The following is a 24,941-nucleotide window of genomic DNA, read 5'->3' as shown; positions in this document are numbered from 1 at the left end:
CATATATGGCTGCATCCAATGATAGCAAGACAGACCAGTAACTTCAATTTCATCCTATTTCTTAGCACGTTTCAGAGACAGTGAAAGAAATGCAAGAGAAAAGCAGGCAGGGGGAGCTTTGCTATGATTTGTCTATTGTCTGTCAAGTGCAAAAGCCTTATTTTAGAAGTAGTTTCTTTCATAGTTATTCCAGGCTCTTGCCTTCCAACTGTTTATCTGCTTTGAGATTGAAGAGATGTATAAACACACAACTCTGTCCATGGGTGCTGAGGGTTTCTCAACCACCCTTCCCAGGAAGGAGCCATAATTTGACTTTTGAAGTTCTCAGTGTAATCTCATGGAAATTAAAGACAGAAGGACCGTTGTCTAATCAGCAGCATAGTTGAGGATCACTTCCACATGTCTACTCAGTTCTCAAGCCTGTGGTTGTCCGTGTTGGGAAGACAGGGCTACATCAAAGGACCTGCCCATTGTAAACTTCCCTCTCTCTGCTCTGACTGAGTCCTTTAGGCTCAATTTTTACAGAAAAAAAACCAGTAAAACACAAAGAGTAGTCCTCAAATCCTAACAAAATATACACGCTATAGGTTGGGAGGAAATTAAACTACATATGACAGGTGGTCAGAGCAAAAGCCTGGCCTCCTGGTGGCACTGAGAAGTCAAAGACCCATAGAAGAAGGTAAAAATGGCACCATCTGCATGTTGTTTGCCCTGTTAGGACTTCTTCCCTGGTCACTATGGGAAGTCCAGTGAACTCATGAATTTCAGGTTTACTAGAGGTCAGCTCTAGGCCTCTCTTGTCTGTTAGGCAGAGGGCTTTGATAGACAGAGCAGGAACTGAAGCTTCTATGTTCTCTGCCTCCTCAGGGGAACTCCATCCCAGGGTACATCTGGTAGAGTAAGCCCCACCAGCCTGATCCTAATGCTGGTTCTTCCCCTTAGCAGCACTGGGGGCACATGTTCAGTCCTGGGCCTGGTCCAGGAATGCTGGTTGACATTAATTGGTGCCCTTCATACCTAGAATTTGCTTCCTCATTTTCCACAAGGTATGGAGGCAATTGTGGGGCCTCTGTTTCTGCTTTAATTGCATAATTTTGTATAATACCCATTAAAAATAAGTAATTTGGAAGGGGTCACAGTACGAATATCCTGACATAACTATGTTTGGAATGATAGATGGACTGTAAGTGATGTCTGCCCTTATTTTTTTGGAATTTAATTCATAATTATCCTTGGGGACAGTTGGGCATCTTCATTACTTTGTTCCTACTTGCCTGAACAGTTTTTATCTTAGTTTACTGCCATCTGTAAATTTGAGTTCAGAATGCTGTTGAAGAGGCAGTACTGTTACTGCTGAACAGCTGCTGCTGTACTCACTGCTGTGTGAGCCAACTGCTCACAGTTTATGCTGCTCAGTCATTATGTGAAATGCTGGTCTGTGCTGCTTTAATGCTGGTCATTTTTGTCCTGGTGATAGTGGAATTTGACATTATTAACAGACCTCAATTACATGTATCACTGATTGCACACAGTAAAGGGCATGTTGCTCTGTTGCTTATGTGACTCATGTTGCCATTACAGTGCAATTTGGTCAGGTTTAATGGTGTGAAAGTGATTTTGGACTTGGTGTGAAGCACTGAATCCTCCCCCTCTCTCCTCCATTCAATTTGTATTTTCCTTCTTCTGTCAAGAGAAAATACCAGTCTACTTATAGAGGCTTTCTTTTGGAAATAACCCTAGTGCCTTCCTTTTTCTGATTTACCCTCTATGTTTTGGAGTCTAGAATCAGAAACTCTGTGACATAGCCTTTGATGTGATTCGGAATTTGGCTTCCTGTATGAGGACTCATATTTCCTCTGTGACAAAGCACCCTGGTAAACATGACATGCAGCTCAGGCCAAGGGACCTTGTGTTCTAGTTTGATGGCTGCCATTCACTTGTGGGTTTGATTTTTTTGAGAAATGTCTGTCATTGTTTATTATCTTAGTTTTCAGATTTTGAAATGTGCTGATCATTCTTGTGATGACTGTTATCAAAACCTGGTTAAAGAGGCATCCAGCATTAGGATTAAAGGCTGCCATTTATATTTATATAGCTTCTTATTCTAGATATTAATGGACCGAGGCTGGAATCAGCTAAATATCTTTGCTGGGTACATTTATAGAACTTTTGACAATAGCTGGACCTGAAGCTGACAGATGGCAAGTACTATTTTTACCTCAGGAAAGCTTACAGTGATTTTATTTTCTACTTTAAACTTGAGAAGTATCCAGACTTCTTTCTGATGGTTAAAGAAAAGAAGACTGAGACTCTCCCAGGGTAGCTGTCTGGGGCAAAGACATTTCCTAATATTGACAGTGTGGTTTTGATCTTTCTGCTCGCAGCCACTGATTTGGAAGTGCTCTGATAACTGATATATGTAGTGCTCCTGGTATAAGCCTTCTGGAAAATGAGATTAAAGACTTCTTTCACCTTTGGTTCAAGCTTTGGTATGGGTAGTATCCAGTTATTCAAGTGCAAAACTGTTCTGCATATATTTATGTAACATTTCTGTAATTTGGACAGTAACAATTACATTTCAGGTTTATCACATAAACCTCCTCTTCAAATTTGGAGATGGATTCATTAGAGTTTTTAGATCTACTGGCAAGCGATGATTTCCATTTGACTTAATCAAATGTGAAAAGTGTCTTGGTATTGGGCTATGAAAGATATGGCCCAAACTCAAATTTTGGCCTCTGCATAATTACATGTTAAAATTTTTTAAAAATTAATTAAAAAACAAAAAGTAAGAACTAGAAAGACCTCAGGTCCATCAATAAGTAAAATATCAAGTATAACTTCCAAAGACATCAGTGTCTATTAAATGAATTGTGTTCCGAAGTCCCTTTTCTAATAATAATTCATGCTACTCTGCTGCTGTGGGAAATCATTGCTAAATCATTCTTTTCTGTTTATTCATAGACCCCAGAGCCAGTTGAAAACTACATCAGTGAAGGAGAGTTTGAAGATGATCTGAGTTCTTCTACCCCGAGCACGATAGAGCTGGAGATACGTGGATCCAGCCAAGAAACAGATGAAGATTATTTTGAGACCCTGTCACATCAGAGTGGATCTTTGTCAGATGTAAAAACTGAGCCTTATGAGAGTGCATCAGACACAGAATCTGTTTCCAGTGATGTAACTGGGGAAACTTGCTTGGATTCAAACTGCCTTTTTACTGAAAAAGAAAATCTGTGCTGTAGTCTTCCTAAAGCAAAGGCAGATGAACTTACGTGCTCAAGTCAACCAGAATTTACCCAGCAGGTGTGGTTAGAAGTGTCCTCCAAAATAAAAGCAGCACCAAGCAAAACTGAATTTTGCATACAATCTGCGAGGTCAGAAGGTAAAGAATTAGGTGATGAAGAGCTAACATTAACTAGTGATATTTCCAACACAGAGAACCAAGTCAGTGAAGAGGGCATTATATCACAGACAAATAGAAAGGTTGTAGCAGTATTGCAAGATAAAGCAGAGTTTGAAAGCAGTGAAGTGCAGTCCTGTACCAACTCAGTACCTACAGAAGATGATGTTACAAGACAGAAGGAACATCCTGCAGTATTAAGCATTGCTTGTTTCAAAGCAAACTCAGAAAGTTGTTTGATTTTTCCTGAGGTACAGCAATCTTCTTTCCGGTCAGATGCAGCATCAAGCTGTAGTTTGCCTAATCTTCATTTTGAAAAAAATGGACCTAACCGTAAAAGTTACACTGGGACATCTGACTGTAAGTGTGAATTAGAATCTATGTCCAGTATAAAATGCAGCAGGAGGAACTCAGTTGATAGTGAGGAAACTACAGGTAAAAGGATAAAACATGGAAGTACAGAGACCATGTTGACATCAGATTCATTCTTTTACCAGACTTGCTTCAAACCAAAATCTCAGCCACCACTCACAGGGTCAGAGATTACTGAAAGTAAAACATGGCACAGTGTACCTGAAAATATCAGTGCTCAAAGCAAGACAGAATATGTGGGGAACTGTATTCATCTGGCAGACAAATTTAGATGGTCATGTTCCAGAATACATCTTCAAGGGCTGGATTTTGAATACACTTGGAAAAACTTAGGAAGGGTACCTTTAAGCCCTGAAAAGGCAATAAAAGTAGAGGGAAAATTTGGCATAAAAAGATCTCTTCTTGATACTGACATAGACTCAAATAAGTGTCAGGTTTCTCAACCAGCAGGCTCTCCCCAGTGCATTGATTATTATTTGCACTCTAAATCAGAGACGTGTGGCCTTAGCCCAGAATCAGTAGGTACATGTGCTCGTAGCTTAGCTTCTACACAGATTGATGCTTGTGAGTGTAATCTGAAACAAAAGGAGACTTCATCTGCCCCGGACTGTAAGCCAGTGATCATAAATGCTGAAGAACTTATAAAAAGTGACCAGTACAAAGGTGAAAGAGATCTGGAAGCAGACAAATTCCCTTGTGATATTGATGTTGAATCTAGCATTGGTGACACTGAGAACCTAGCAGCTTGTCACATAGGTTTTCCAGCTGTTGTGGAAAATAGAGATTGTGATTGTTCTGTGAACTATGTTCCCACTGGTAGAATACAGCAGAAAAGTTTGAAGGAGAATGACCTTGAATCTGAACTTTCAGGCATGGAGATCATGGTAGGGGAAAGATGCGTAGATGATTCTTCTAACCTTGACTTCTGTTGTGAAGTTCTGGAAAACACATTGCAACCAGGTGGCAGTAACACTGGGACAGAGCACAAAGAGTCAATGCGGCAAAATACAAGTTGCAAAACTGGTGCCTTAAAGAGTCACTCTGAGCTAGTAACAAATGAACATCCTACTCATAAAGGAAAGGATAAAGACAGTGTCTTTGCTGTTGAAATGACTCCCAGATCAGATTACATAAACCAGAGAAGGCACTTAATGACTCTTCCAGAGTTAAAGCCTGCCCTAATTATAGTATCTGTAGAGCAGAAAGCATTACAGTCCAAGACACTGAAAGATAACCTTCCTGCTGAAGTGGTAACTGGAACATTGAGAAATGTAGTGAGCAAGGATTTGATGTCTCCTCATACTGTCAGCAAAGCTCATGATGAGCCAGAGAGAGTTCTGAGTGAAAGCTGTAGCTGTGAAGAACAAATTGTGGCCACTCACCCCATTCCTGGTAGTGCAGAGGTACTCCCTGGTACGGATACAGCTGAAGAAAAACTAGAAGTTTCACAAAAGAAAAGAGAGAAAACAGATGCTGTTTCATCCTTAGGGTTCACTTGTAGTAATTCCTCGGTAACAAGTGCAAAAGTGGAACACAGGAGTGTTACTGTACCACCGGGCAATGATATACTTATTGCAGAAAGTCAGGCAGATCAGTGTGAAGAAGCACTCTTAAAATCACATAATAGAAGTGGTGATGTGATCTCTGAGAGAGAGCCGTGCAGAACAAAGACTGGTTTTGAATTAGAGGCAGAACAGTTCAGAAAGTCATGGAGTGAAACAGGAGATGACCAGGTGTCTAAGGAAGAAGAATTCAAAGCACGTCAAGGCAGAGAGGAAGACTTATATATAACTAGTGCAGTAACACTGGAAACATGCAGTGTAAGCAGTTTGTGTCAGGGAGATGGTGCTGATGTTGCCCTTCAAGAGCCCAGCATCATTTCTGAACAAGCAGTAGGCAGGCAAGGAAGTGAAGGCTGTAATGGTTCAAAGGAACAAAGAGGTATTTGTGAAGAACCTTCTCCTAGTGAAGGAAAGGAGGGCTCTCCTGCAAAAGACACAGCTAACCCTAGCAAAGATGGGACACTGAATCTAGATGTGTCTGATGTCTTTAACTATTCTGCGAAAAGGGAGACCCATAACACTTGCATGCTGGGCCTAGATAATATAAGTACCTGCAGCACTAACAGCGAGGAAATGGATGAGAACTCTTTCCACATCCTGGGAAGTAACAGCAGTCTCCATAAAGCTGTGCAAAAGCCAACAAAGAATGGGAATAGTGGGAAAGCTTCCAGGTTTTTAGTATTCTCAAAAATGACATCCTTCCGGAAAACTAAGCCTGCCACAGCAGAAAATCAGGGAAGTAGCAGCTTCTTTGGCAGCAAGGCAAAGATGGAAGAACTGGATGCTGGGAAAGAGGATGAAGACACTGAAAGTTTACAGTCTTTCAAAAGTTGCTCATCTGGTTCAGCCTTCCACAGGAAGGAAAGCTACACCTCTGAGTACTCCGATGACGATGATTTATTCTATGAGAGACCTGCAGGATTATTCAACAGAATGAGCCTGAGGAAGGCTTCTGGCTCTGGTCGGATACTGATGGAAGGTGTAGATACAAATTCAACTTCTCCCACACTGGCTACTGTCAAATATGCAGATCGACAAGTTTCAGGTTCATCTGAAAACAATGACAGTGAACCTGTGGAATACTCTGGGATTAGAAAATCTTTCCCTGAAAATGAATACAAAAGAAACAAAAACCCTGAGGGTAAGAAGTTCAGGACAAGGTTGGCCTTGGCACACAAATCCCTCTCAAGCTTATTTGAATCCAGATCTCCAGAAAAGGAAAATACTGAGCAAAGCTCAAGAGTATCACTGAAAAATGAAAAGGAGAAAGCCAAACTTCGCCAGAGCACCTGGAAAGCTTTTCTAAAAAACAAGGAGGCAGATGGACTAAAAAGGCCTGTTTTAGCAAGTTTATCACCAACACAGGAGAGTCTTAATGCAATTAGCAGCCACGTAATGAGAACAATGTCAGTAGAGCAACAGGATAGTTCCAATGGGCACACATTTTTTAAAACAGAAACAGCTAATGGCTCCTCAACAGACACCAACTATTTTGACACCTCTGTGGAGCCTGTTGATGTCTCTTCACCTGCAGGTATATGGAGAAAACGAATACAGTCCCATGACTTGGGCATAAGATACTCACAGAGTTCAGACTGTGATGAACAACAGGAGGCTCTGAGCAACAGTTTAAATACTTCTCTAGAGGAATACTGGATGAAATCTCCATTTAGCCCCACTGACTTGCAGCTGCCATTTAGTCAGTCAAGTCCATCATGTCCCCAGCTCTCAAATTCTGATGGTAAAGACATGCCTTGTAGGCCCATGAGTCCTAAACCGCAGAGTCCACGATCCACCTCTCAACACAAGAGCTTCCGCTATCCTGGAAGAATATGTGCCACTTCGATGATCTCTCTTGGGAACAGCTCTGCAGTTGAAAGCAATTTAGAGGCTCCTGAGAGACCAAAGACATTGAAACCCAGAGGTAGTCTCTTACTTTCTGTACACTCATTGGACAACGAATACCAGAGGGATGACAGTGGCATAAGCAGTCAATCCCAGATCAGCTTAAACACAGCTTCTTCCATTAGTGACATGCTCCGACATGAGGTGAGTTGTTGTCTGGGAATGATCAGGTGGTGGTTTGGTTTGCACAGTCTTTTGGTTTAATACGGTTTAGGAATTCCGGTGAAACTCTTTAATAGCTTAATGAACACATTGATTAGATGGGTGCATAAATATTCCTCTTTGTCTAAGATAGGTAGCACTACTTAATCTTTCTGTTCCTGTTCAAGACTATATGAATTGATGCACTTTTTAAGGGAGGATTTACCACAAAAATCTAAAGGAATGAAGTCATCACAACAGCGTTAATGCATAATATGCCTCAGACAGATTACACAGATGCCACCCTGTCTTCAACTCTAGTTTTTAGCTGGGTCTTAATCCTCTTGCGATACGGCAGAATAGAGCCTTTTAACTGGTGTATAGTAATTAAGTTTCTCAAAGTGAAAGGCAACATAGAAATCAATTCCCATTGCTAGCAGTCACTTTTTAAGAAGTAAAATCTTTTTCTTTAGACAATGAGGAGCTGTCTTCCAAAGTACCATGAATCTTTTGCAGTCACCGTATCTACCCTTTGATTGCCACTAGGAGTCCCCTTCTGCTTTTTCTACAGCAAACGGAAAACCACCCGTGGACTCAGGGTCTCCTTTTGACGTTGTGTTGTATTCTGCTCCTGGTAACAAATTAATTTCCTTGTGAAAGGCTGGATCTCACAGGAAAGATTGTATCTTCAACAGAGATTTCTTGTTTGGCTGAGGCCTTTAAAAGCAGAGACTTCGCCTGTCAGTAGACTTCTAATCCGAGAGAGGGTTTCCCAAATTGTAAGCGGCTGGGACCTTAGGAATCTCTTTCAGTGGCTAAGTGCAAACCACCAGAGTGACTGAGATTGATCTGTTAGCTGAGATCCGAGAACCTGGCTTGATCATGCTACTTTTTCAGTATTGATGATGATGAGTTTTGACATTAAGAAAAGGGCAAAATAATTTTGTTGAGCAGATTTTCAAAAGTGGCACTTGAGAGAGGGTATGAGATTCTGCATATCCCAAGCAGATATTTTTCAGAGAGTTCATGAATCTGGAAACAGCTTGATCAATTCTGCAGCTGAGGGCTAGTTGTGTTCAACTCAAATGAGCCCTCGCACAGCTTTTGCAGCTGCTGCCACTGCCTTTTGTCTCTCGCATCCAGGTTATATTGAAGTTTTAAGATACCCTCCAAAATGGTCTTAGCCTACCCTTTCTCCCAATTTTTTTTATAGAAACTCCATATATTTTGTATAGAAACAGAAAAAGGTTGGTTGGAACAGACCTTGGGAGGTCATTTAATCCCACCTCCTTCTTCAGACAGGACTAGTAGCAACACCAGTGTCATCGTTTCACCCCAGCCAGCAACTAAGCACCACACAGCCGCTCACTCACTCCCCCCCCACCCAGTGGGACGGGGGAGAGAATAAGAAAAAAAAAGTAAAACTCGTGGGTTCAGATAGGAACAGTTTAATAGAACAGAAAGGAAGAAACTAATAATCATAATAATAGCAATAATAAAATAATAATAATACAAGGATTGGAATATACAAGTAATGCACAATGCAATTGCTCACCACCCGCCTACTGATGCCCAGTTAGTTCCTGAGCAGCAATCCCTCCCAGCCCCACTCCCCCAGTTTATATACTGGGCATGATGTTACATGGTATGGAATACCCCTTTGGCCAATTTGGGTCAACTGTCCTGGCTGTGTCGCCTCCCAACTTCTTGTGCCTCTCCAGCCTTCTTGCTGGCTGGGCATGAGAAGCTGAAAAATCCTTGACTTAGTCTAAACACAACTTAGCAACAACTGAAAACAACAGTGTGTTATCAACATTCTTCTCATACAGAACCCAAAACATAGCACTATACCAGCTACTAGGAAAACAACTCTATCCCAGCTAAAACCAGGATAACAAGATAGACAAAACCATGACTTTGTCTAACCAAGTCTCGAAAACCTCCATTGCTGGAGATTTCACCACCTCTCTAGGAAACATGTTCCCGAGGAAAAATTTTTTCCTAATGCCCAATTAGAACTTTCCAAGCTACAATTTCTGGCCATTGTCTCGTGGCATTGTCTGGCACTACTCAGAAGAGTTTGGATCCATCATCCATGTAACTACAAAATTGTTGCAGACTGTTCTTATATTGCCTTTAGTGCCCTCTTATAAGCTTGAATAAACCCAGTTCCCTCAACCTCTCCTCATATATTCCCAATGAAAGTTTTTGGGTTGATTGGTTTGGGTTTTTTAGCTAATGCTGTCTGGAATCTAAAGAAGCATGTGGGTGGCAGTTTGAGAAGTGAGGGCTATAGTACTGGAATTGCTGTGGGCAGAAGGGGAAGAGAATTTGCTTTATTCTCTTCTGTGCTCAGCATTACTTGAAAATCTTTTGTTTTCATGGGCATCAACTTAACTTAAAAACTCAATACCGGACACCACATTCCAAACGAGAGGCTGCAGTGTTAGACCTGCCTAGGAAAATGCAAGATACTTGGACTATACACACTGTCAACAGATGAAGCTCCTCAGAGGATGAATAAAATCATTGACCTGTAAATAATAACCCAAAAGAGCATCTAGAAAAGAGTGGAGAGATGAGGCATGTATAAAGCCTTGAATAGACAAGGCCACATCTGATAACGCAACCGTTAGGAACAAATAAATAATTACTTAAATTGATTGCTAGATTAAATAAATTAAAGAAAACCATGAAAAATTTAATGGTATCAAAGCCATATAAAACCAGTTTAATTTTCCTGATTCTTCTGGAGGCTGCAGAATATGATATCTGAAATTGGATAAATGCAGCTGGAGCCTAGAAAGTAATGTAAATGTCCCAGCTTTCAGGACACAACATCTAATCTATTAAAGCAGGTAGGGCTTTTGTTTATTTCCATTTTCTTGACATTGTGAAATGAAGTAGAACTGCACCCTGGATTTTGTAAGTGAAGTTATTTTTTCAGGAATCTCTCAAAATATGACAGAGACATTAGGCAAAGTATATTTGCATTAAGTCTTTCCAACATAATTATCATCTAAACACTAAGGATGGTCTTCCTTATGTATGTTGCTAAGTAAAAAGATCATAAAATTAAGAACCTTTTCTGTTCCACATCAGTAAAGACATTATTGCAAAACAAATGCATAATTATGAAGTTCCTTGAGCTCACTTCCCAGTGTACCCTCCACTCTGAGGATATGTATATATTCCCCAAGCACCCAGCCAGATATTTTTCCAGTGGTATCAGCTTTATCTGTGTTATAGTGCTGTACCAAACTGCACTGGATCAGCTTGTCCCTGATGCCTCTGGCTACCACACTGGTAAGTAACCCTTCTTAGCCTGATGGAGCACAGACCAGCCCCTCTCTCATTACCTGCTAATGATTAACATTCTCCAAGTTACATCCAGGACAAAGATTTTTATGCTGAAAACAGCAAGACAGAAGAGTTACAGTTTGCCCATGTGTCAGGGCCTTCATTACATGTTTAATAAATCTGTTTCTGGCATGATTTTACTTACATTAATTGTGTTACCCAGCAGGCAAGAGTGAACTGTCCTAATATGTCCCATGTTTGGAATCTGTGCAAGTTCTCCTTGCTCCTCTCCAATATGATGGAGTTAGGCACAGAATACCAGCAGGATACACTTCACTTTTTCATAGCATCTAGTAGATAAGTGTTTCTAGACTGACGTCTCTTACCAGTGGCAAAGAATTGATCTGGGATTGTTGGTTAATTGAGAGTAGATAGGAAGTGCCTGCAGTGGTTTAAGGGTTGTTGTATTTGGGTTATTCAAATGAACTGTGAGAAACTGGAGAGAAACTGTTGACAGGACACAACATTTTCTTGGCATGAAGAGAGAGAGACTCCTGAGATCATTCATTCCTCAGTGTTGTTATCTCCCACCTTAAACACTATTGATTTTGACACTGATGCTACCTGGAGTAGTAGTTAGATGCCTCAGGGCATGCTTGATTTCAAGTTATTCCAGTATAAAAGCTGCAATTTTGTGCAACCACTCATTAAAAGCAAGTGAGAATGAAGTGCAAAGCTGTGCAATTCCTTGCTCTCGGCTCAACATCAAGCAAATAAAATGGATAGCGTAAAGAGCACATCAGGAAGCACAGGGCTTAATATATCAGACCTGCAGGCATCTAGGAAGCCTTTTCACATTGTATAACTGAAGTACAGTTGGAAAAGCACAGACAGACAAGACTGGTCATTATTCTATTTTCAGAGACACTGTCTGTCTTTGTAAATAATATTATACAGACAGAGTGACCTAAATCCCAGTAGTAATGTTATTGTAATATGCTGTCTAGAATGAGGGTGAAAAGGGCATTGTCCTGTGCAGAGGGTGTATATATTACACTCTCAAAGGATAGCAGGGCTGCTGCTTCAGGGTGGAGTACCCCTAAGCCTATGGAGAAAGCTGAGTGAGTAGACAGGCTGGTTTCAGCCAGCCAGTACTCTTGGGAAAGCATTTTCTTCTGAATAATTCTGGGGCTAGATAACTGAGCTTTGCCATCTTCTGTTCAAACTGATTTCAAGCAAACAAAATTTCCAGCCAACAAACCCTGTGTTTTCACCTGCTGTTTGTAAAACAGGAGTCTAAACAGCAATGTCAAACACCACCTGAAAAAAGGCCAAATGAGAAGTGGGTTCCCCATCGCAAAAGGAGGCCCCCCCAGGTTCCACCATTCCCACACCCTATCTCCACCCTTGAGAGCAAAGCCTGGAGGCTTTCCTTCCTTGCTCCAGATGAAAAAGCCAAGGACATTCCAGAGAGGAGGAGGAAGAGACCTAAACCCCTCTATAAGTGCTTCAGCTTTGATGATGTTTGGATGGAGAGGAACCAAAAAAGGAAGCTAGAGAAGGAGACACAGCCAGAGAGAGGGATTCAATTGCAACACCTCCCAGAGGACCAGTTAAAAGTAAGAAACCTACACTGTCCTCCTCATTCTCTGGCACTGTCTGCCTCTCTGCTCTGGCTGCTTCTTTCTACTGTCATCATATTCCTGTCCTTTCACTTTGTCTGGTACCAGTTCTGTCTGTTTTTCTTTGGGCCTGGTAATCTGCAGAGACTGATTAAACACTAAACTGGTCCATAAGTGATGATCTCTAAAGGTGGTGGGTTTTTTAGTCACTGTAAGTGAGCAGTTCTTGCCCCATGCCATGTTGGACAATAGGATGTGAGAGGATCAGATTGCTCTGTGAGCTGAAAGATAGGGAGGGCAGAGAGCAAATCAAAGTTGCCTCAAATCAATATAAATTAAACTGATGAAATCTTATTCCATGCCCTGTGGCATTGCTGTATAACTTTAACAAGGGACTTCTAAATTAGACTTCTCTTGTATCTGAGGCCAACTCCACTCTTCCTACTGAGGCAAATTCCTGCTGTGAAGTGCTCGAGAGAACATTGCCATTGGAGTTCTAGCTATTAGTATTCTCCTCTCCACCGGGGCAGACTTTTAGATCAGCATTATGATTGCTTGTGACAAACTTTGTGGCTGTTGTGACTCACACTGATGGCATCTGTTACTCTTGGATCCAGAGCTAAGGTCTGTTCCCTTCAGGGAGAGCCATGAATCTGTATCCAGGAACCAAATTTAGCATTCATACACAAAAAAGAACTTCTGGGGAAAAAGGACATGAGATAGAGGGACACTATGCAGCATCTGATGATAATATGGAGGAAGCTTCTGAGCAAGCTTGAAATCAAGTAGCACACATTCAAATAAAACCTTTCCTCAGGGTTTTCTGTTTTGGTCTGTTATCTGCATTTGTTTCCCTTTCTCTCTGTTGTCCTGATTGCCTGTTTCTGGTTGCTGTTGCATCAAAATTACAATGTTTGAGGGGAGCTGAGGCCCCAGTCCTGTTACCACTTCAGCACGTGCTTGAGCTTATGCACACAAATAGTTCTGTTGATGGCAAGAGGGAAACATTCACCTGACACAGCTCAGCTTGTCCACTATGGCTTGCTGGGAGTAAACCTACTGCCTCATACCTGTCTGCTTGGGAGAGCCTCCCATCAAAGCTGACAGACATCTGGGGTAGAAAGGCCAATTCCAGAAACAGGGTTTCTGAAAAACTGCCCACTATTCTCCCCTCCTCAAGAAAAGGGGCTAAAAATCTGTGCTATTTTGTATTTGTAGGGCTCTTCTAAACAAAATGTTGCCAGTTGATGCTTGGATGAGTGCTGGGTATGATTGTGTGATATGTTGCCTACTCTCAGTTCAGTGAGGATGCTTCCCTGGCTCAGCCCCACTACTACCTATGTGTTGAAGACAATGAGTAATGCTCCTGAGGCATGTGTATGTTAAGATTAAAAAAAATTTTAAAGAAATTAATTGTGTTACTTTTATACCTTGTTCAGAGTTCTGAGTGCTTAGTGCTGTATGGGCATGATGCAAGTTAGGGAAAATGAATCCCTGGCTTACATAGGCTCAGTGATGAACAGAAGCCAGTAAAACATGCTAAAAATATTTCTTACAATTCCTTGACAAGCATGGATAGTGATGGAAATCTAACCCATGCTGCACGGTATGTCGGCCAGCACTGAGACCATTAGTGCTTCTAAGAGGAGTGACCAGTTACCTCAACAGCTTCCCCTAGAGCCATCAAAATAACACAGCCTGAATGCTGTCTGTTTTGCTGATTAACTGCACATTTTGATGCTACCAGAAAACAGCTCCTCCTTTAAGCATTTCTACACTTATTTTCAGGTGCAAACTTACCTCTAAATTGTGATCAGCTGTGTAATGATTTGCAGCTGCCCCTGTGCCCATTGAGATAACCCTCACTTAACATCACCTGCTTGTGGGGCTTATGGGCCTGAGTTAGTTTTCTGGTTCATTCTTTTTTGGGTAGTAGAGGCAAGTAGAAGATATTTAGTAGCATGTAGGTAGGTAGATTTGGTTTTTACTGTTTCTGTTGATTTAAGTGTATTATGTAGGTTATTGATACTTTCTATCTTTCTAGGTAGGCCAAGAGAGCAATGCTAAGTTTCATTGAGAGAACTGTTGGGATTCAAGGGCTATTTCCTGTATGTCCATATAACTGCATTTCTTGGCCTGTATTTCTTATTTATAATAGTTGTCACATAGTTTCTTTTTCCTGATGTGTTTTATTCTGTCTTTGCAATGCTCTATTCCTGTAATAATGCTGGCTTATTCATGCTCCCAAGTGTGGTGGGAGTGCTGTCACAAGCTGCAGTGTTCAGGGGCAGTTTTAGAAGGACGCTAAATCCCTTTTTATAAGGAGAAATAAATTATCACAAAAGAAGCTTTGTAAGATGTTTGTTGTCTGTTGTGGTTTTGTGACTGGAACAAGGCAACTGTATGGGGCTTTGGAGATCTGAAATTGCAAGTCTGATGTTTTCTGACACGTGGCTGCCTTGGGATGTGTGGCTTCAATTATGACAAGTCATATTGAGTTAAGTCAAGATCAGGTCAGCATACAAGGTGATGTAATGCTGCAGTATTGTGGAAACCACTTAATAGGTCAGACCAGGGAGGATTTCTTGATTTTTTTTTTTTTTCAAGTGCTGATTTCTGATACTACTCTATCATTCAGATCAATGTATACAAATTAGTATAGTGGTAATAAGAAGCTATTCTGAAGGCTGGCAGTTGGGATTCAGAGAGAGATGGACAAAGAGTCAAGAAATTACCTTTAAACTAAAAACCCAACCATTTGAAATAGCAGTCCTAAACAATTCTATATACTGGTCTTTGTTTTGCTTAGGTCCAGTAAGCTGCTCATCTGCTTTAAATGGGAACAGTCTGTGTAAATTCCCAGAGTCAAACTCAAAGCTTGACCCAGCTGTCCCTTATAATGAAATGCTACCAGTAACAAGCTGAGCAGCTTCTGATCTTGTACCTTAAAGTGTTAATATTTAATTGGTTGTGGCAAGCCTTTGAAGGTAGCACCCCCTGAAGAAGAGAAACTCACATGGCTGTGGATGAACCTATTTTCTTTTGCTTGGCTATAGGCTTTGCCCTTCACATGGGTGATGGGTTTCACACTGTAGCCTGGGGTCCTCTTACTTGTTTTTAATGCAGTATAAATTCCCTAGCTGGAGAAGAGACAATGTCCCAAACCACTGATACATGTAATGCTGTAATGGCAATGGGGTCTGTTTTGGAAATTATTTTTGCAAAAATTGTTTTAGTGATGTCTCTGAACTGCCTGTCTGCTCTCATCCTGCTCTTTCCTATTTTGACAAAAAGTTAAAACCTGACTGTTCAGCTCGATGCCTCTCCAGTGCACAGCAATAGAAGCACAGACATGGATTCTACATGCATTTGTTAGAGCACAGTTTCTGCACTGCCAAATTAGAGAGATTCCTAAAAGGCCCATCAGGGGACTATACCCAGAGGGGGTATAGTGCAGAAAAAGCTCTCTCTTTTATTTTGAAACAGAAATGAGAAACAGTGAAAAATAGATCTTTAGCTTATTGCCCTGAATATGACTCCTGGAAATCTGATTTTACCCCATCTGAAATAAGAGAAAATTAACTTTTGCTGTGTGCTACCATGGTTATGAACACTGTGGGCACCTCAGGTACACTTTGAGAGGGTAATGAACACGCTTTGGAGAGGGGCTTGAATGAGATAAGTCTCCCCCTGTTGTGCACCTGACAAGGCACAGACACACAACAGGGGTAAATGCCTCTCCCAGGGACTGACCTGCTGTGCACTAGAACGTAGAAATAAACCCCTTGAAGCTATAGCAGAAAATGTAGAAGAGAGGGTCTTTACTATGCTCTGGTCCCTCATTTCCCCTTCCCTCCCTTGTAGGTTGGGGAAAACCCTGCCCACGTATTACTACCATCTTTGAAAATGCTGCTGCTCCTGATTTTTAGGTTGTACAGGCCCAGCTCCTGTGCTATAGAAATCAAATGATGCCTGTACCTGAGATTTCCTCTAATGTCCTGGGAATTAATAAGAATGAAGCTTACAGGTTTTATTGTAACAGCCCTAAGGTAGTATTCTGCTTCCTAGTCTTAAACAGAGCAAGAATGCTTTCTGTCACCTTTCATGTAAATAACCTAGACTTTACCCTTGGCATTTTCAGAGCTGTAGCCCAGTAAGTTGCCTGTTTTGCTTGATTTAATTGTCACTGGAAGAGCATGTGCTCCCACTGGGGTTTTGCTGTGACTTTTCTAGAAAAACAGGCACTGCTCAGGTTAATTTGAACAGGGTTCATGCTATCCCTCAGGAGATGGTGATTTGTGCTGAAGTATTGGCTATACTCTCTTTGTTTTAGGAAAGTAAGTCCAGGAAGAATAAAGCAAACCAGGCACAGAGCAGCAGCACTCTCAGCTGCTTGGGCAGTGTGTGGCTACTCAGTGGGCTTAGTTTGCTGTTCAGTTTTGGAAGGATGTTTTGACTAATTGCTGTCTTCTTTAGAAGAGGCTTCAGTGTCAAGGCTAGTCAGTAGCCTTTATGCTAATGGGACATAGTGTGAGCTGGTAGGGAGAAGGAAGGATCCTAGATAAACTACTGGACCTCAATATACCAAACTCTTGGTTCAGTGAAGGATGGTACGTTGTAACTGAATGTCATAGCAGCAAAAGGAAGGGGCAGTAGTGATACAGAGATGAAAAATGGCTATGCCCATGGAACCAATGCTTATTGACCAGCTGATCTTCCAGTTGCCTGCAGTCACTGATATTTTCTGTGTGTCCCAGCCATAGGAGGCATGGGGGAGAAAAGAGAGAGAAGGAAAAAGGAATAAAAGCATATCTGCATTATGCATTAAGTACTACAAGTTTCAGTGCCTTTGACTACAATCTGTATTGCTCATTGTTAAATGATTTGTATTCTTGTAGTATCTTGCCCAGTATCTTGTGATTCCCTGATGAAGTAGCAGGGGAATGTTGGTCTTGTTTCCCTATCTCAAGCAGACATTATTTTTGTTTCAGGGTGGATGAGAGGAGACAGAAAACATTGAAAGTTTTTTGGTGTGGCAAGATTGGCAGAAAATATTGGGTTTTGACACAGAAAAGGAGAACAACCTTGTTTATGTTTTGGATTTTGTTGACAATTTTATTTTTTTTTAAGTGAATGTCTGCATGAAAGAGTGGGTTAGTCTGCAGATGGATGGAGTATCTCTATGGCAGTCATTTGTATGATTGTGCAATTTCTTAAACAAGATTTGTTTGTTGTTTATTTTAAGCCTGACTTACTGAGGCATTAGAGGTCATGAGCTGTGTGTATATATCTATATGTTTTGCCCCTTAAACCAGAAAAAGTTATTAATTCAATGAGATCTGGCAATGGTATAGAGTTTTCAAAGTTTCATAAAGTTCTGTAAGTTTTGTAAAATGAATCAGCCAGTAGAGGAGAGAGCGAGAGATCCTATTTGTACCTTTAACTGAAGAGAAGAATGTTGAGTTATCCACGTCCTATATGGTTGGGGACTGGTACCAATAAATCTCTGAAAGGAAAAGCTTTATTTACATGTTAAATACTAGAACAGGAATTATTAGCCACAAAAGTTGTAGGAAACAGTTGCGTAGCTGAGGGTTGGGGTGTTATGCTTCCCCCTCCCACTAGATACACTTTATAGGAAGGAGTAAAACTTTCTGTGAATGTAGGTATGTGTGGTAGTGTGTGAAGTATGAGTCCAGTACCTGGTTATCCACTTCTCCTGTTCTTATTACCTTGCAGTTTTCCCTGCCTTCTCACTGTTTTCTAACCTCTCTAGCCATAATCATCCACATGTGTCTACTAATGTACTATTTACTTACATGAGCAGGCATCAGAGGTGGAAAGAGGTACTCCCTGATGAATGCTATATTTAGTCCTACAGGGTGTCTAAGTTTAATGTTTGTTGTCTTTGTTTTCCCTCTATTGTTGCAGGCTGGAATAAGTCCATCCATCACGTCTGCTGTTGCCTTTGACATCCTACCACTGAAACTGTATCCATTTTCCCAGAGCACTCCGACAGGCTTAGACTGCGTGGGCTGGAAACAGTGCATCTCCTCTCCTGGTGTGTACACTACTCTTAGTTGGACATGAATTATGAGAGAATTAAGCTCTGGTTTATTGAGTGTGGAAACTAGGTGATAAGCATTCTAACCTATTTATGTTGAATGCTGCATCCATGTCTGAGCAGAAATCTGCTTTCGAGTTAATTCTTTCATGTGCTTTTTGTATTCTGGTTTGTTTGCTCCCTGAGCAAATAAGCAGGGTGCTGTTTAAAGGCAGCGGTCAGCTTTTTAGTGAAAAAAAGATCACTTTATTTGGCAATGATAGTGTGCTTGATGTAGAAACATTGTGTTGTCTCATGAGAACTCTGTCTCACCTAGGATGATGTCATATATATCACACTCTTGAATTCGGTTTCTGGAGATGAAATAGACTCTCTGCCTTGTGTTTGCTGGAGAGCGCTACAGTGGGTATGGTGAGGTTCCTCTCAAGTTGCTAATTAGGCACTAAAGCAACTAAATGAGCCTTTAGAGGTAGAAGTTTCCTGTACTTTAAATAAAACATCTTAAAGAACAAGTATGCTGTATTTTCGAGAGTAATGTGCGTGAGGTACCATGTCTGCTTCATTTCCAATGACTGACACTTTCTCAGAATTAAAATGTAAGTTGCACAGATTATTAAACAGTGAGATGTATCTTTGCCAGGTTTTTAAATTCTCCATCTGACAGTGCCTGCCCAAACACTGCAGATATCTCTATCATAGCAGTTTGGGGTGGGAGAAGAAAAGCAGACTGCAGAGGCGTTGTTTGGCAGTTAGGAATCTAGCCAGGAAAAGCCAACCACAGTTGGGTGCCAAGCTGCCATTTCTGCCTCAGAAAGTCTCTTTGTACCATCGATTAAACACTGCTGGAATTACCTGATTAAGGGACTGTAACATTGTGCTAATTACATCAGAGCTGAATGGTCATAATATTTTGTCAAGCAAAACTGGTTTGCTTTCTGACACTTCGTACAACTCATGCACAGAGTCATGAGGTTTGATCTGGAAATAAGAAAACAAACTACTTAGTATCATAGTGTCAAGAACCCTGCCTCTGCTCTCTCAGCACTGAGGGCTTTGATCACTTGCTGTCAGAAGCATCTGGTGTTGCCCCAACACTTAGGACCAGCTCCCTGGCTGAATTAAAAAAGCTGCAGCTTTACTCCTTGTAAATCCCATATGGAAACCCATCATTGTCAAGTTATCTGTGCATCTCTGACATTAGCTGAAATCCCTAAGCGCCACTGTCACAGAAGTAAATTCTGAGTCACAGCTGATACAAATTTCATTATAGTTACCAATTGGGACCTGAGGGAGTTAAAAAATATATATGAATTTCAGAGGGTAAATAGGAGGAGTAAATGTAGATTGACCAGTTGGTAGTGCTGTAGGTGTTTATACGCTATCTAGAAATGGGGCGTGAAACCTGAATCATCTACGATTCACACAATGTTCCTGAAGTAGGTACAAGTGAATTTCATACTATGACCTAAGCCCGGACCTCAAGAATTCCTGTGTAAATGTAGCAAAATAAATGAAATGCAGCAGAACCCTTTTTCCACCACCAAAAACATGCTAGTGTGGGAGAAAACTGATGAACAGAGGAAGCGCTGTAACGTTTCTACCACAGCCAACTATTAGCTGCTGCTTGTGGGCTTCACATGAAGCATTTTGGGGGTGATGAGTGTGTGCACATGTCCTTCCTGTGGTACAATGTGGCTGGGAAGAAAACTGCAAATTACTGAAGCAATACTCTTAAGTTGTTGGATAAATTTTAGGACTCGTATTAATGATCCTAGCATATGCTTTAGTTATGACTAAAGACACTGGATGTGAAAGTACTGTGCAATATGCAGTGGTACTATATACTTCCATGTTGAAAATATGGATAAAATTCTCACTCGCAAAGTCTGCACCTGGTCACCTTGTGTAGGGAATGCTGCAGAGACTGTGGGGGATGGGGTATTTCAGGGCCCTCTCTAGTTCTTCAGGTATGAAAAGATGGCTGTCATGATCCCAGCCCAAAAGGTGCCAGGCACAGCTATGAGACTTCTGCCATGCACGTATCCATTACCTGAGGACAAGAGCTTAGCTGGGCACAAACTTACTATTTTAGGTGAGGCTGCCTGTTCCCAACTAGAACATACCACAAGTGCTGGGAGAAGAGCTTAATTTTAATGCTGTATCTGCTGTGCTTGTTAGGTTCTTCTGAACAGTCGCTAGCACTACAGCACTGAGACATTGTTCTCTCTACCTTTATGTCATGCTGGGACAAATGAGGCAGACGGAAACCTGTCATTTGGATATCCCAGCAGTTGGGAGCAGGCATACTGTGGTGCCCTTGGTCGCTGATGGAGTTTTGCAGACTGCCTTCCTGTCACCTCTTCTGTCCAGAGCAGCCACTTGATAAAACTGTAAGAAACCAGTAGATGGCTCTAACATCTGTGAAATAAAGAGCAGCTGAGGTGGTGCTAATCTCTATATTCAGCAAAGACTGAATGAGTCTTGAGTCTCCTCTAGAGAAGTATAAAGGTTGAACATGCCCACCAACATGCGCATGCACGCGCACACACCCCCCCGAGGTTAGCAAAGTTATCTGTCATGTTCAAATATCAGGAATGCTTAAACACTTTGGAAGGACCTTCTTGGCTGCACCACGCACTTTGGCAGGTAGTATTGATGAATATCAAGTGTCTTTCCCCTTTAGTTGTCTGGTTATGCCCATGTCTTCATTTCTACCTTGCAGTATGTATCTGTTCCTTACTGCCTGGTTTACTGCAGTGTTTGAATAGACTGAGCTACAGTGAAAGACCAGTGTAGGAAACAAGCCACTTCCTAATGTAGATATGGGAATGTGTTTGTGCTTTGTGGCAGCCTCTGAAGATCTTGAGAGACCATTTGACCAAGGAATCTCCCCAGGAAAGGGGTGAGAGGGAAGGGCTCAAAACATACCGGAGCGAGCAGTGGTAGGATAACAAGGCTTCGGGTTAAAGCAGTGGACCAGCATGTTTGTCTTTAGGCTATCTTGCCTATCCTCACCTTCCCCATCTTTCTCCTGAGTCTGAGATCTGTTTATTTGTAACCTGAAGACATTGCATGAAATTGGGGGTGTTTCTGGGGAGCTGTTTGATGGACAGTGGATGCAGCTGTGAGAATGTACCTACAACTGGGCTGAAGCTGGGACATGAGCAGTTCTGGGCATGGGAGCTACTAGCCCACAGGTCTAGAGCAGAGGGAACTTTCTGGGGACGTGCTGCCATCTCTGAGCTTTTCCATAGGGACTTTTCTGCAGGAGACAATCACAAGGTGACACAGTGACAGACAGACACAGGTAATTGTCTGAGAGTTGGAGGTGTAGTTCCTTGAAGTCCCTGCTCTTGCTGCTATCTGTTCTTCTTAGCTAGAGATTTTTCTATTTTTGTGCCTGCCCTCATTACCTTCTCCCAGATGTTTCCCCCATGCTATGTCTCAGAAAATCTGTGAAACTTCTGGATAGGGCCACACATATGACCATAAACCTTCAAGGTTTGTCATATCCTCATAGAGGGAGAAACTTGTAACTGGTGTATTACAAGATCAGGTTTGTAGCTGTGCTATAACAGATCTTAAACCTATATTATTTAAAATCATTATTTAAATGCAGACTGAATCTTTTTGGCAATTTTTCCTGTGTCTTGTCAGATTTAAACAGCTTAAGATCTTTTAATTTCCTGCTATCAGATATGTACAAGAGTTGCCCTGGAGTTCCACCACAGTGCTGGTGTTGGTTATGCCAACCAGAGGCATGAATTCATTCTGACTGATGTGTACTGATGATGAACATACTGGTGGCCTTGGAAATCTTGCATAAGCAATAAGAATAGGCAAACCAAGTTCTCAAAATCTGAATCTTTTGTGGATAGCCTAGAAAAGCGACCACTTAGTGATACTGAGTTATCCTCAGGCCTCACTGGTTTAGCGGAAAGTATTTCTCAGAGGCAAAGGGACTGTTTGTTTACTCAACATCATGTGGCCAACTTTCATCTCCTTTTCCCAGCTATAGATGGGCTGTTAAGCTCATGCTTGGCAACAGTTAATGTGAAGATGTTTGACAGCCACTGGAGAAATCTATTCAAGAGGGAAAATATTAGCTTAATAACAGGACTTCATTATGTCTTATAAATATTTAGCAGTCCTGTAGTTCAGCAAAATAACAAGCTGAGCTATTTGTTCCATTTTTGTCATTTTAGTTCTTGAAGGGACACAGAAAAAAGTGGTATGCAAGTCCTCAGAAGTGTATCATTGTATCTGTAGCATGAAATGTCCATTCATCCTCATTAACCCATGGAAGTACCATTGAATTTAAGTGGCTAAAAAGTAATCATGTTGTCTACCATATTTTTCACTTTGTCTCTGAATCACAGACAGTTTAGACCCACTATGTTGATCTTGATTCTGTTTAACCACAGCCACAAATATTTGCGCTCTGTGAGGACTCTGATAACATGTGCTCACTCAGATTTTCATGCAACCTTAAAAGCTGGGCCAAGCAATGGCTGAGTTCCTGAAAATTTGTCTTAGCAGGTTGAGTGGGATTGTATGTATTAGCTACTGAGGTGAAAGATAAAGCATACCAATAAAAACTTTCCATGGGGCGAAGAGTGAAAAAGAAGATCCTAGCAAATCCTGAATGATTCTGGCAATCGCTGTTCAAAGCTATGAGGCTACAGGAGAACCCAATAGAGACTAAAAGAATCCAGCAGATATTTAGGATCAGGCTGTCCAAGGCTCAGGCTACCTTGACTACCTTGATCAGGCTGCACAGTGAGATCCTTAATCTGTAGTTGGAGTCAGCTGCTGCTACAGCAACTTTAGCTAACTTCTCTCTCTAGTGTCACAGAAGAAAATCTTTATGTAGATTTAACAAAAACAAACAAAAAACTGTAGTCAGGTGGAACCCGTCTATGATGGGTGGCAGTTTTGAACTCTGATACAATATTGTGCTTTCCCCATCCTGGCTTTGTAGTATTTTTCCTCTCTTTCCATTCTATTAGAAAATGCCTATCCAGTACATACATATAATATGCATACCTCTGTAGCACCTTCAGCTAGGACTACAGCACTATTGTCTCTGGCACTGAATAAACATCTTTTGGTATTTGCCAAGAGCATTCAGTCCAGGGAATGAGTGGGAGGGTTAGCAAAGGAACAGATGGAGTGATTTAAGCAAGTTGAGGGCTGAGATCTCCCAGGCAAGGGCAGTTGCTACAGACCCTCTGTAAATAATGTCGGGTTTAGTAGTTCAGTCAAGGAGAGATACAGGTATGTGGAGTTTCCTTGCTTCTCATGTGTGAAGCATGGATTTCAAGGAGCAGGGATAGGATAATTAGGACTGAACTGTAGCCTCTCCTTAGCACCTTTTGTGTCTGAAGAGCTGCACTGTCCCTTCCTCTTCTAAATGCCCTGTGCTCCACATCCACAGAACAGCTGGATTCATCTTTGTTGTTAATGCTTAACTTGCCTTCTCTGCCATTATTATGAACAAGAAGTGTTTCCCTCCATTTGTACTTTAGTGCAGACAGTTCTAGGAGGCCCTGGAAGGACCAGATCAATGCAGAAGAGGGGTTCTACTGCACTCAAATTGAGAACACATTTCCATTTCTGTATTGGGAGGCATTAGAGGAAGATATTTTGGTCCAAGTAGCTACATTCAGAAGGTAATTGAAGGAATTTTTTTGTTAGGGGCCACTGTAGAAATGTTATTTTTGCTACTACTGCAGAGACCTTTCTTGTAAAAAATAGCTGAAATATTTAAAGACTCAAAAGTTGGTTCACATTGTTGGATGCTTTGTAGTAACCTGCAGTGATGGAGGGCAAAGGTTTTTTCTTTTAGGAAGTACTTAGTAAAACAGAAGTCTTACTGAAATAAAATAACCCTGCTATTGCACAGATAGTGAGGCAAAGTCAAAGGGGTCTCTGTCAGAACAGGCTGTGATGGCCATATGATAACGTGGCTTTGTTTACTTTGGACAGAATTACTTACCCAGAAATATAAACCAAGCATTTTCAATTCTGGTGTGAAATTAAGCTCCTAGTTTTGGGTTTGGGTGCCTAGACACACAGTCACTTAGTAAATGGTAGGAGCAGTTTTGATATTTCCCAGCATGCTCCTTTGTGTCCCACCTATGGGCAGCTGTCACCCTCCCACCTGTGCTAGTAGATCTGAGCTCCTCATTTACTTCAGTCTAAACCCCTAGTTACAGAGTCTCACCTGACTAACTTTGAGCTGACCTGGATAATCTCACGCTGAAGCAACCTAGTTCTGGTTTTACACTTACTCTGGTAACTAGCATAAGAAGTTTTATAATGTTTTCTGCTGCACATGGTACAAGCCATGTGACTACTTTTAAATTATTTTGATAGTTTGACAAATCTGTCATTGTAAGGCAGGTGTTTTAGCAGAGTGTCAGTCCGGAAATGTCCTTTATCATAAAACCTCTGTGGTGTCTCAAAGCTGTTGTTAAACAGTACAGGTATTTCTGCATTCTCAGGAAACTAGTATTCTTTCAGAATTTTTTTTTATAGGGACACACTGAATCACATGTTAGGTAATAAGA

At 41.4% G+C, this 24,941-nt stretch overlaps 1 protein-coding gene across 1 annotated transcript in view; it reads left to right on the top strand.

Annotated features, from left to right (window-relative positions):
• ARHGEF4 (Rho guanine nucleotide exchange factor 4) overlaps positions 1 to 24,941 on the top strand; it is a 189,948-nt gene that overhangs the window by 50,017 nt on the left and 114,990 nt on the right. Inside the window, exons 2-4 of the mRNA XM_052803778.1 lie at positions 2,965 to 7,386; positions 11,976 to 12,302; positions 18,237 to 18,366. Of these exons, the coding sequence (XP_052659738.1) occupies positions 2,965 to 7,386; positions 11,976 to 12,302; positions 18,237 to 18,366 (4,879 nt within the window). The remainder of the gene's footprint in view (positions 1 to 2,964; positions 7,387 to 11,975; positions 12,303 to 18,236; positions 18,367 to 24,941) is intronic.

Source organism: Harpia harpyja, chromosome 12 (genome assembly GCF_026419915.1).
Source record: "Harpia harpyja isolate bHarHar1 chromosome 12, bHarHar1 primary haplotype, whole genome shotgun sequence".
NCBI classification, from domain to species: domain Eukaryota; kingdom Metazoa; phylum Chordata; class Aves; order Accipitriformes; family Accipitridae; genus Harpia; species Harpia harpyja.
This window is presented reverse-complemented; position numbering and strand designations above follow the sequence as displayed.